We start from the raw sequence: 13,146 nt of genomic DNA on the forward strand, positions 1-13,146 counted from the left end.
TCTCTGCTCTGGCATCAGAGCGTCCGTTGGAGATGGTGGGAGGGGCCTTCAGCTGGAGCAAGGAGACAAGATGGAGACTGTCTTTGCTGGCTCCCTCTCTGCTCTGGCATCAGAGCGTCCGTTGGAGATGGTGGGAGGGGCCTTCAGCTGGAGCAAGGAGACAAGATGGAGACTGTCTTTGCTGGCTCCCTCTCTGCTCTGGCATCAGAGCGTCCGTTGGAGATGGTGGGAGGGGCCTTCAGCTGGAGCAAGGAGACAAGATGGAGACTGTCTTTGCTGGCTCCCTCTCTGCTCTGGCATCAGAGCGTCCGTTGGAGATGGTGGGAGGGGCCTTCAGCTGGAGCAAGGAGACAAGATGGAGACTGTCTTTGCTGGCTCCCTCTCTGCTCTGGCATCAGAGCGTCCGTTGGAGATGGTGGGAGGGGCCTTCAGCTGGAGCAAGGAGACAAGATGGAGACTGTCTTTGCTGGCTCCCTCTCTGCTCTGGCATCAGAGCGTCCGTTGGAGATGGTGGGAGGGGCCTTCAGCTGGAGCAAGGAGACAAGATGGAGACTGTCTTTGCTGGCTCCCTCTCTGCTCTGGCATCAGAGCGTCCGTTGGAGATGGTGGGAGGGGCCTTCAGCTGGAGCAAGGAGACAAGATGGAGACTGTCTTTGCTGGCTCCCTCTCTGCTCTGGCATCAGAGCGTCCGTTGGAGATGGTGGGAGGGGCCTTCAGCTGGAGCAAGGAGACAAGATGGAGACTGTCTTTGCTGGCTCCCTCTCTGCTCTGGCATCAGAGCGTCCGATGGAGATGGTGGGAGGGGCCTTCAGCTGGAGCAAGGAGACAAGATGGAGACTGTCTTTGCTGGCTCCCTCTCTGCTCTGGCATCAGAGCGTCCGTTGGAGATGGTGGGAGGGGCCTTCAGCTGGAGCAAGGAGACAAGATGGAGACTGTCTTTGCTGGCTCCCTCTCTGCTCTGGCATCAGAGCGTCCGATGGAGATGGTGGGAGGGGCCTTCAGCTGGAGCAAGGAGACAAGATGGAGACTGTCTTTGCTGGCTCCCTCTCTGCTCTGGCATCAGAGCGTCCGATGGAGATGGTGGGAGGGGCCTTCAGCTGGAGCAAGGAGACAAGATGGAGACTGTCTTTGCTGGCTCCCTCTCTGCTCTGGCATCAGAGCGTCCGATGGAGATGGTGGGAGGGGCCTTCAGCTGGAGCAAGGAGACAAGATGGAGACTGTCTTTGCTGGCTCCCTCTCTGCTCTGGCATCAGAGCGTCCGATGGAGATGGTGGGAGGGGCCTTCAGCTGGAGCAAGGAGACAAGATGGAGACTGTCTTTGCTGGCTCCCTCTCTGCTCTGGCATCAGAGCGTCCGATGGAGATGGTGGGAGGGGCCTTCAGCTGGAGCAAGGAGACAAGATGGAGACTGTCTTTGCTGGCTCCCTCTCTGCTCTGGCATCAGAGCGTCCGATGGAGATGGTGGGAGGGGCCTTCAGCTGGAGCAAGGAGACAAGATGGAGACTGTCTTTGCTGGCTCCCTCTCTGCTCTGGCATCAGAGCGTCCGATGGAGATGGTGGGAGGGGCCTTCAGCTGGAGCAAGGAGACAAGATGGAGACTGTCTTTGCTGGCTCCCTCTCTGCTCTGGCATCAGAGCGTCCGATGGAGATGGTGGGAGGGGCCTTCAGCTGGAGCAAGGAGACAAGATGGAGACTGTCTTTGCTGGCTCCCTCTCTGCTCTGGCATCAGAGCGTCCGTTGGAGATGGTGGGAGGGGCCTTCAGCTGGAGCAAGGAGACAAGATGGAGACTGTCTTTGCTGGCTCCCTCTCTGCTCTGGCATCAGAGCGTCCGTTGGAGATGGTGGGAGGGGCCTTCAGCTGGAGCAAGGAGACAAGATGGAGACTGTCTTTGCTGGCTCCCTCTCTGCTCTGGCATCAGAGCGTCCGTTGGAGATGGTGGGAGGGGCCTTCAGCTGGAGCAAGGAGACAAGATGGAGACTGTCTTTGCTGGCTCCCTCTCTGCTCTGGCATCAGAGCGTCCGATGGAGATGGTGGGAGGGGCCTTCAGCTGGAGCAAGGAGACAAGATGGAGACTGTCTTTGCTGGCTCCCTCTCTGCTCTGGCATCAGAGCGTCCGATGGAGATGGTGGGAGGGGCCTTCAGCTGGAGCAAGGAGACAAGATGGAGACTGTCTTTGCTGGCTCCCTCTCTGCTCTGGCATCAGAGCGTCCGTTGGAGATGGTGGGAGGGGCCTTCAGCTGGAGCAAGGAGACAAGATGGAGACTGTCTTTGCTGGCTCCCTCTCTGCTCTGGCATCAGAGCGTCCGATGGAGATGGTGGGAGGGGCCTTCAGCTGGAGCAAGGAGACAAGATGGAGACTGTCTTTGCTGGCTCCCTCTCTGCTCTGGCATCAGAGCGTCCGATGGAGATGGTGGGAGGGGCCTTCAGCTGGAGCAAGGAGACAAGATGGAGACTGTCTTTGCTGGCTCCCTCTCTGCTCTGGCATCAGAGCGTCCGATGGAGATGGTGGGAGGGGCCTTCAGCTGGAGCAAGGAGACAAGATGGAGACTGTCTTTGCTGGCTCCCTCTCTGCTCTGGCATCAGAGCGTCCGTTGGAGATGGTGGGAGGGGCCTTCAGCTGGAGCAAGGAGACAAGATGGAGACTGTCTTTGCTGGCTCCCTCTCTGCTCTGGCATCAGAGCGTCCGTTGGAGATGGTGGGAGGGGCCTTCAGCTGGAGCAAGGAGACAAGATGGAGACTGTCTTTGCTGGCTCCCTCTCTGCTCTGGCATCAGAGCGTCCGTTGGAGATGGTGGGAGGGGCCTTCAGCTGGAGCAAGGAGACAAGATGGAGACTGTCTTTGCTGGCTCCCTCTCTGCTCTGGCATCAGAGCGTCCGTTGGAGATGGTGGGAGGGGCCTTCAGCTGGAGCAAGGAGACAAGATGGAGACTGTCTTTGCTGGCTCCCTCTCTGCTCTGGCATCAGAGCGTCCGTTGGAGATGGTGGGAGGGGCCTTCAGCTGGAGCAAGGAGACAAGATGGAGACTGTCTTTGCTGGCTCCCTCTCTGCTCTGGCATCAGAGCGTCCGTTGGAGATGGTGGGAGGGGCCTTCAGCTGGAGCAAGGAGACAAGATGGAGACTGTCTTTGCTGGCTCCCTCTCTGCTCTGGCATCAGAGCGTCCGATGGAGATGGTGGGAGGGGCCTTCAGCTGGAGCAAGGAGACAAGATGGAGACTGTCTTTGCTGGCTCCCTCTCTGCTCTGGCATCAGAGCGTCCGATGGAGATGGTGGGAGGGGCCTTCAGCTGGAGCAAGGAGACAAGATGGAGACTGTCTTTGCTGGCTCCCTCTCTGCTCTGGCATCAGAGCGTCCGTTGGAGATGGTGGGAGGGGCCTTCAGCTGGAGCAAGGAGACAAGATGGAGACTGTCTTTGCTGGCTCCCTCTCTGCTCTGGCATCAGAGCGTCCGTTGGAGATGGTGGGAGGGGCCTTCAGCTGGAGCAAGGAGACAAGATGGAGACTGTCTTTGCTGGCTCCCTCTCTGCTCTGGCATCAGAGCGTCCGTTGGAGATGGTGGGAGGGGCCTTCAGCTGGAGCAAGGAGACAAGATGGAGACTGTCTTTGCTGGCTCCCTCTCTGCTCTGGCATCAGAGCGTCCGATGGAGATGGTGGGAGGGGCCTTCAGCTGGAGCAAGGAGACAAGATGGAGACTGTCTTTGCTGGCTCCCTCTCTGCTCTGGCATCAGAGCGTCCGATGGAGATGGTGGGAGGGGCCTTCAGCTGGAGCAAGGAGACAAGATGGAGACTGTCTTTGCTGGCTCCCTCTCTGCTCTGGCATCAGAGCGTCCGATGGAGATGGTGGGAGGGGCCTTCAGCTGGAGCAAGGAGACAAGATGGAGACTGTCTTTGCTGGCTCCCTCTCTGCTCTGGCATCAGAGCGTCCGTTGGAGATGGTGGGAGGGGCCTTCAGCTGGAGCAAGGAGACAAGATGGAGACTGTCTTTGCTGGCTCCCTCTCTGCTCTGGCATCAGAGCGTCCGTTGGAGATGGTGGGAGGGGCCTTCAGCTGGAGCAAGGAGACAAGATGGAGACTGTCTTTGCTGGCTCCCTCTCTGCTCTGGCATCAGAGCGTCCGTTGGAGATGGTGGGAGGGGCCTTCAGCTGGAGCAAGGAGACAAGATGGAGACTGTCTTTGCTGGCTCCCTCTCTGCTCTGGCATCAGAGCGTCCGTTGGAGATGGTGGGAGGGGCCTTCAGCTGGAGCAAGGAGACAAGATGGAGACTGTCTTTGCTGGGTTATCTGCTTTGAACTGGGTTATCTGAATTCACACTGCTATATATCCCGGTCCAAAGCAGAAAATGTAGAATTTTATTTAGTTGTGTGGATGGGTCCTGGGTGACCTGGGGCAAGTCAGGCCCCTTCTACACTGCCATATAAAATCCAGATTATCTACTTCGATAATCTGGATTATATGGTAGTGTAGAAGGGGCCTCAAACTCTCTTGATCTTAGAAGAAGGCAATGTCAACCTGTCCTCCGAACATATCTTGCTTCTAAAAAACAAACAAACATGATAGGGTTGCTTTATTGTTGCCATAAGTTGGAAACAACTTGAAGGCACACAACAACAACCATGAATAGCAACAATAAACATATTGGCTACTTGGGACAAAACACACAATAACTTTTCAGGCAACTGATGTTTAAACGAAAAACATTTGAATGTTTGGCAACACTGGTGCTTATGGAAATGTTATTAGCAAAAAGGTAGAGTGTAGATCAGGGGTCCCCAAACTAAGGCCCGGGGGCCGGATGCGGCCCATCGAAGCCATCTATCCGGCCCCCATGGCACAAGGGCAGAAGGGGGTTAGACTAAATGACCCAAGGGGTCTCTTCTTCTCTTACAACCCTTATTATTATTATTATTAACATTGAGGCTGGGTGGCCATCTGTCAGGGGTGCTTTGCTTGTGCCTTTGGTGCACAAAGGCAGAAGGGGGTTGGACTCAATGGCCCAAGGGATCTCTTCCAACCCTCTTTATTATATTATTATTATTATTATTATTATTATTAACATTGAGGCTGGGTGGCCATCTGTCAGGGGTGCTTTGTTTGTACTTTTGGTGCACAAAGGCAGAAGGGGGTTGGACTCAATGGCCCAAGGGGTCTCTTCCAACCCTCTTTTATTATTATTATTATTATTATTATTATTATTAACATTGAGGCTGGGTGGCCATCTGTCAGGGGTGCTTTGCTTGTGCTTTCGATGCACAAAGACAGAAGGGGAATGGACTCAATGGCCCAAAGGGTCTCTTTCAACTCTCTTTGTTGTTGTTGTTGTTGTTGTTATTGCTCGGTGGCCAACTATAGTCCGGCCCTCCAACGGTCCGAAGGATCGTGAACTGGCCCCCTGTTTAAAATGTTTGGGGACCCCTGGTGTAGATCTCTACAACCAAGACACATCAGAATGTAGAGTATACAGGCTTAGGCCTCTTCTTCACTGTCATATAATCCAGATTATCAAAACATAATCCACATGCCGGCCAGATGACCTTGGAGGTGTCTATGGACAATGCTGGCTCTTCCTCTTAGAAATGCAGATGACCAGAGTCGGACACGACTAGACTTAATGTTGGGGGAAAACCTTTACCTTTACTTAGGTTGGCAGGAGCTGGGGCTAACAGGGGGAGCTCACCCTGCTTCCAAGGATTCAAACCGGCGACCTTTTGGTCAGCAAGTTCAGCAGCTCAGCGGTTTAACCCGCTGCACCACCACGGGCAGTGTAGATCCAGACTAACACTACACTCTATACCAGGCATGGGCAAACTTGGGCCCTCCAGGGGTTTTGGACTCCAACTCCCACCATTCCTAACAGCCCCAGGCCCTCGCTTAGCGGCTGAGGGGGGAAAGGAAGGGGCCTGAGGCTGTGAGGAATGCTGGGAGTTGGAGTCCAAAACCCCTGGAGGGCCCAAGTTTGCCCCTGCCTGCTCTATACTCTTCCATACCATAAGCTCTGCATTATAATATAATTTCTACCCTGCTGCGACCCAAAAAAGCATTCTCTCCTCTCTCCGATTTCCACTCGTGTATTTGCGTGGGCGCCTGGGTCGCTTCGTAAGTGGCCCTGCTTCTCGTGGAGGCGAAAAGTCATTTTCCAGAGCCTTTTCCCCCCGTGGCTCCTCCTCCCACGCGTGTCCGCGCGTCTCGCGTGGGCGCCCGGGAGGGCCGCGTAGGAAGGAAGAGCTGAGCGGGTGGGTCTTGCCTTGGCTCCTCCTCCTGCTGCTGCTGCTCCTGCCGCCTCGCGTGGGGGCCCGGGCTTCTCGCGCGAGCCTCTGCCCGCTGGGTGCCTTTAAATGGCTTTCGCGGGAGCGGCGGGTGCCAGTCCAGCCTCGTCTGTGATGTAAGACGCGGCTCAAGGCGGCTGCGCCGAGCGCCTCCTGGCTGCTTCCCTTTCGCCCGCCTCTCGCTCTCTCGCTCTCGGCCTGCCCGCGGTGGGCCCTCCCGCTCGGCTGCCCTTCCTTCTCCCCGGGCGGGATGGAGGGCAAGGAGGAGTGCCGCGTGCTCTCCATCCAGAGCCACGTCGTGCGCGGCTACGTGGGCAACCGCGCCGCCGCTTTCCCCTTGCAGGTAAGGACCGGCGGACGGGCGCCTTTGCAGTCTTTGGATCACCGGGCCAGCCTTTGCAAAGGGCTTGCAATGCTCTGCACCTGACCATAGAGTGCATGCCGTTTGACTTTTCCTTCAAGGCTGTGGCACCCTGGGAGGTGTGGTTTTGCAACATTGCTCACTGCCCTGCCTCAAGGCTATGGGATCCTGGGAGTTGTAGTTTCACAAGGCCCTTCTCTACACCAAACTAGGACTCACAGGATCCCATAACAGTCAGCCATGACCTCCAGCTTCAGTATAGATCAGGCATGGGCAAACTTGGGCCCTCCAGGAGTTTTGGGCTCCAACTCCCACCATTCCTCACAGCCTCAGGCCCCTTCCTTTCCCCCCTCAGCCGCTAAGCGAGGGCCTGGGGCTGTGAGGAATGGTGGGAATTGGAGTCCAAAACCCCTGGAGGGAAGGCCTAAGTTTGCCCCATACCATGTGCTAGATCCTCAGTGAACTACAACTCTCACGATCCCATAGCATTCAAGTGGTGTCAAACTGCATTCATTCTATGTCTTCTCGAAGGCTATCGTGACCAGAATCACTGGGTTGCTGGGGGGTTTCCGGGCTGTATGGCCATGTTCCGGAAGCGTTCTCTCCTGACCTTTCGCCCACATCTACGGCTGTTGGAAACTAGGCAAGTGAGGTTTATATATCTGTGGAAGGTCCAGGGTAGGAGAAAGAACTCTTGTCTGTTGGAAGTTGTAATGAATCACCTTGATTAGCATTGAAAAGCCTTGTAGCTTCAGAGCCTGGCTGGTTCCTGCCCCGGGGGAATTCTTTGTTAGCTGGTACTGGTTGTTTCATATCTGGAATTCCGCTGTTTTCAGAGTGTTGTTTTTTATTTACTGTCCTGATTTTAGAGTTTTTGAAAATACCGGTAGCCAGATTTTGTTCATTTTCATGCTTTCCTCCTTTCTGTTAAAAGTCCAAAACACCTGGAGGGCCAAGTTTGCCCATGCCTGTGCTGGATCCTCAACGAACTACATGTCTACATGCTTGTGGATGTCAATGGCTTCTCTTTGTAGTCTGACATGGTAATTGTTACCATGAGTCTGACACGGTGGTTGTTCGAGTGGTTCAGCATTTCTGTGTTTTCAAATAATACGTTGTGTCCAGTTGGTTCATCAAGTGCTCTGCTATGGCTGACTTCTCTGGCTGAGTTAGTCTGCAGTGCCTTTCATGTTCCTTGAATCTACTGTATAGATCAGGCATGGGCAAACAAAGGCAGCTGGGTACTAAGGCCGCATCTACACTGTTGAATTAATATAGTTTGATACCTGTTTGAACTGCCACAGCTCACTACTGTGGAATTATGGGGTCTGTAGTTTTTCCAGGTCTTTAGCCTTCTCTGCCAGACTGCTGGTGTCATACTGAACTACAAGCCCCAGGATTCCTTAGCAGTGAGCCCATAGCAGTTAGAACACTGTCAAACTGCCATAATTTTCCAGTGTAGATGCACTATTAGGGAAACAGCACCTGTCAGTTTTGCATCCGGCAGTGAACCTGAACGAAGGCATGATGAAGAAAGCTAGTTGGGATTGTGTGTGTGTGTGTGTCAGGAGCGACTTGAGAAACTGCAAGTGGCTTCTGGTGAATTGGCTGTCTGCAAGGACGTTGCCCAGAGGATGCCTGAATGTTGATGTTTTACCACCCTGTGGGAGGCTTTTCTCATGTCCCCACATGGGAAGCTGGAGCTGACAGATCGGAGTTCACCTGGCTCCCCGGATTCAAACCACCGACCGTTTGGTCAGCAAACCTGCCGGCACAAGGGTTTAACCCAGCTAGTTGGGATAAAAGTGGTGGTAGTTATTATTTCTCTACTTTCCCTATACATTTTGCTGTCCATGCAAGTTCCCCTTTGCACCAAGACTTGCCAAGTAGGATGAGGGTCAAGGAATGTGCTGAGAGTCGGGAAAGTGGGAAAACAATCAGATTATCAGCTTTGGATGACTTCAGAAAACCTTCCTTCCATAGGCACCTTGGTTGGCCACAATGACCCTCAGTTTAATGTCAATACGATTTCTCCCCCTCTTCCTCTCCTCCTTCCTCGTATTAATTTGGATGCCTTAAGGTCTTGTCAAGGTTGAGTGTACAGCGCCAGATAACACGAGGAATTATCCTTCTCGCCTCTTTCCAATGAGAGCCACTGTTTTTTTTAAAAGATTAAATTAAAATGCTGGATGTCTTCCTTCAGCACACTTCTTAATGTGTGTTCTTGCACTTTGGGGGAATGTTTTCAAATGCACTTCTAACCCATTTTGGGGGGAAATATTGTGTTGTTGTGTTTCCTAAAATAGAAGCAATAAAACGTAATGGTTCTAAGTCATGTGATTTCTTCCGAATCAGTACTGAATGGCCGGTTTATGAATAGTGCTGTTTCTTCCACTGCACCAAGTATGTGGTGCTGTCGGCCACCCAAAAGGTAATTTGTCCCAGAGCCGATTATTCTAAAACCTATTTAGCAAAAGTCATTGCCACCATCACACAGAGTGAACGCATGGCTGGATGTTTGGGTTTTGAGTTGGTACCGACTGACTTCTGTTATAAGGACCAGATTGTTTTTATTTAAGTATTGCCATTTTCAAGGATATGAAACGACCATTTTAATATATTGTCAAAGGCTTTCATGGTCGGAATCATTGGGGTTGCTGTGAGTTTTCTGGGCTGTCTGACCATGTTCCAGAAGCATTCTCTCCTGACATTTCACCCACATCTATGGTAGGCATCCTCAGAGGTTGTGAGGTCTGTTGGAAACTAGGCAAGTGGGGTTTATATATCAGTGGAAGGTCCAGGGTGGGAGAAAGAACTCTTGTCTGTTGGAGGCAAGTGTGGATGTTGCAATTGGCCAGCTTGATTAGCATTGAAAAGACTACATAGAGAAGCCACTGAAATCCACAAGCATTTGGACAATTTCAACAGAAAGGAAGAAACCATGAAAATGAACAAAGTCTGGCTACCAGTATTAACAACTCTAAAATCAGGACACTAAATAAAGAACAACACTCAGAAAACAGAGGAATTCCAGATAGGAAACAATCAGGGCCAGCTAACACCTCCCAACAAAGGATTTCCTTAGGTAAGGATCAGCCAGGCTTTGAAGCTGCAAGGCTTTTCAATGCTAATCAAGAGAATGCTTCTGGAACATGGCCATACAGCCCGGTAAACGCATAGCAACCCATTTTAATATATTTAGAGATTTTGGATCTTTGTATCATAGTTTTTGCTCAGTATGAAATACTACTTTCATACAGTCACCTTGTACTTGTTACAGAAGTTTTCACTACTCTGTTCTGAACAGGCATTTAACATCATTTGTGGAAAAAAATAAAACTGCTGCTACCATCGAAGCAGAAAAGAATTACTGCTGCAAACTGCAGTAAGAAAAAAATAGCAGTTACCGATGTCACAAGTCATTCTGTGTACCCAAGAACATCCTTGCCATGTTCCCAGCATACCTGATACATTAATTTTTTGTGTATCAGAACCAAACTCACAGACTCTACCGTGTGGCAGAATTTTCTTTCAGATGCAAAAGAGTCATGTGGCCCATCAGATGTTGTCATAGCCGGCATAGACAATTGCGAGAAGATGATGGGAACAGCAGTTCGGGAACATCTTGAGGGTGTTGTGATTCCCAATTCTTGCCCTTGAATGTATCCATCCTGAACAAGGAACCTGATGAAATGTCACCATGAGAAAGTTACCGTGGGGAAGATTTAGTCTTTTATCAATCACTGCAGTACTGGAAAGAGATTATTTCATATATATTTTTGTTCTGTGAATGGTGTAATAATTCAGTTTGCTCATATGATTACTCAAGGTGTGCCGTGAATAGTTGGATATGAAAAGTTCTGAATGTGTATATGCATCTTTACTTTAATCAAAATTTTAATGTTGGGACATGGGTGAGCAAAACAGTTTTGGGGGGGGGGGGGGGGAATCTACCACTCAGAGATGGGTCATGTGTTTTGTCGGCTTGCTGTGAGTTTTCAGGGTTGTATGACCATGTTCCAGAAGCATTCTCTCCTGACATTTCGCCCACATCTATGACAAGCATCTTCAGAGGTTGTGAGGTTTGTTGGAAACTAGGCAAGTGAGGTTTATACCATTCCTCGTTTAAAACTAATTAGGCAGTAAGTAATATGAAAGATATCTGCTGGGCACCCCTGAGACTTGCCGGTCCAAGTAGAGACAGTATTGAGCCAGCTGGACAAATAGTCTGACTGAGGGTGCATCTATGCTGTGGAATTAATGCAGTTTGACACCACTTCAATTAACATGACCCAATGCCATGGAATCATGGTAGTTTTATAAGAAGTTTTGTTTCTCCTGACAAAGGGTAGTGGTGTCTCACCAGCTACTACTCCCAACGATCCCATAGAACCAAGCCATAGCAGGAAATGTGATCTGAGGTTGCATTAATTCTACAGTGCAGATGCATCCTATGACAAATTCCAGTGCTCCATGGTGCCTGGTTATTATGGTGCTGGAAAAAACATTTTGCCTAGGTCTTGCAGAGTGCATAAACACAAGTACAGTAGAGTCTCACTTATCCAAGCTAAACGGGCCGGCAGAAGCTTGGATAAGCGAATAACTTGGATAATAAGGAGGGATTAAGGAAAAGCCTATTAAACATCAAATTAGGTTATGATTTTACAAATTAAGCACCAAAACTTCATGTTAATACAACAAATTTGACAGAAAAAGTAGTTCAATACACAGTAATGATATGTTGTAATTACTGTATTTACGAATATAGCACCAAAATATCATGATATATTGAAAACATTGACTACAAAAAAGGCTTGGATAAGCGAGGCTTGGATAAGCGAGACTCTACTGTATTTATGTTGGAAATACAGGGGTGGGGAGTAGAAACTGTTTTCTGAGAAGCGGAAAGTTGTGGCTTACTACCATTAATTCCTTCCCCGCTTTCACTTCTCATCAGCAGTCCTCATTTGCAACCTGGGGTAGCAGTTCACATATCCAGCACTACCTTTTGGTTTTCTGTGCTAATGTGTTGTTGAAGGCTTTCATGGACGGAATCACTGGGTTGCTGTGAGTTTTCTGGGCTGTATGGCCATAGGAGAGAACATGGCCATAGGAGGGAATACATCTGGAACATGGCCATACAGCTACCCAGTGTCTGTGCCAATCTTTATGGCACTAATGGGCATGAAAGAACAATGTGGGTCGTTGTGAGCTTACATGTCATTTCTGACTTTTGGCAACCTTAAGGCAAACCTATCAACAGAGTTTTGCTTGCAAGAATTGTATCAGAGGATTGCCTTTGCCTTCCTCTGAGGCTGAGAAAGCATTCTTGCCCATACTTACCACCCTCTTGGCTATGGGTTTCCATAGACAAGTGGGCATTCAGAACCTGTTTTACAAGTATCCTATAGTCCAAAACTCAAATCACAAGACCACATTGGCTCTGTTCAGCAGCTGTGGGAAATATGCAGATACAGTATAGATCAACTGAAACAAATTTCATGTGTGCTGCAATCCTGAACAGGAAATGACCAGGATGCAGATTACACTAGGATGCAAAGGTTGACTTTGGAAGTACTTAGAAAGTTGTAATCAGTTTTTTTCAACCTGGGCTGTATGACATCTCAAAAGTATATTGCTTGTTGTTTGTTGCCACAAATAAAATTCATTTGAGGACAATTTTCACGTTGAGAAGAATCACATTTTACAGTCATTCTAGGTTAAAAATGCTTTTTGTGGACAGCTGACATATCAGGAAGAAATGACTTGAATTTTGCTTGGAACAGATTCTCTACCTGTGTTTTTGAAGAATTGCCATTTATGCCCTGATAATTAATGGCAGCGTAATTTTAAATTACAGTAGAGTCTCACTTATCCAAGCTAAATGGGCCAGCAGAAGCTTGGATAAGCAAATATCTTGGATAATAAGGAGGGATTAAGGAAAAGCCTATTAAACATCAAATTAGGTTATGATTTTACAAATTAAGCACCAAAACATCATGTTATACAACAAATTTGACAGAAAAAGCAGTTCAATACGCAGTAATGTTATGTTGTAATTACTGTATTTATGACTTTAGCACCAAAATATCACGATATATTGAAAACATTGACTACAAAAATGGCTTGGATTATCCAGAGGCTTGGATAAGTGAGACTCTACTGTATTCATGATTTTAAAACAGATTCATGACCATAACTCAAGTGGGCTGTAGTGGAGAAAATAATGTTTCTTGGCTTCTAAGATAGGTATTTACTTCTACTCAGTAAACTGGTAATGGGCTTTGGCAGCTAGCTACTACCACTTGCTGATAAACAGCAGCAGGACTTCATAGAGGATGGTAACATGCTGAAGTTTATGGGTGCTTTCCTCACTTGAAAAAATGACTTTTTGTGTCATAAATCCAGTCACTTTGTGAAATTCGAACAGAACCACAAGTAGTTTAATAAAGAACACTCATATAAGTTCAATTGATCTGATGAGTCTTTCTCACACTGGGACTAGCAATAAGATTTAGACTGGGGAC

At 49.5% G+C, this 13,146-nt stretch overlaps 1 protein-coding gene across 1 annotated transcript in view; it reads left to right on the plus strand.

The window, feature by feature from the left end:
- The first annotated feature begins 6,235 nt into the window (after nucleotides 1-6,235).
- Nucleotides 6,236-13,146, plus strand: part of pdxk (pyridoxal kinase) — an 82,480-nt gene continuing 75,569 nt past the window's right edge. The window contains exon 1 of the mRNA XM_003218945.4: nucleotides 6,236-6,601. Coding sequence (XP_003218993.2) covers nucleotides 6,509-6,601 — 93 coding nt within the window. The 5' untranslated portion in view covers nucleotides 6,236-6,508. The remainder of the gene's footprint in view (nucleotides 6,602-13,146) is intronic.

The sequence above is a fragment of the Anolis carolinensis genome, chromosome 3 (assembly GCF_035594765.1).
Source record: "Anolis carolinensis isolate JA03-04 chromosome 3, rAnoCar3.1.pri, whole genome shotgun sequence".
NCBI lineage: Eukaryota > Metazoa > Chordata > Lepidosauria > Squamata > Dactyloidae > Anolis > Anolis carolinensis.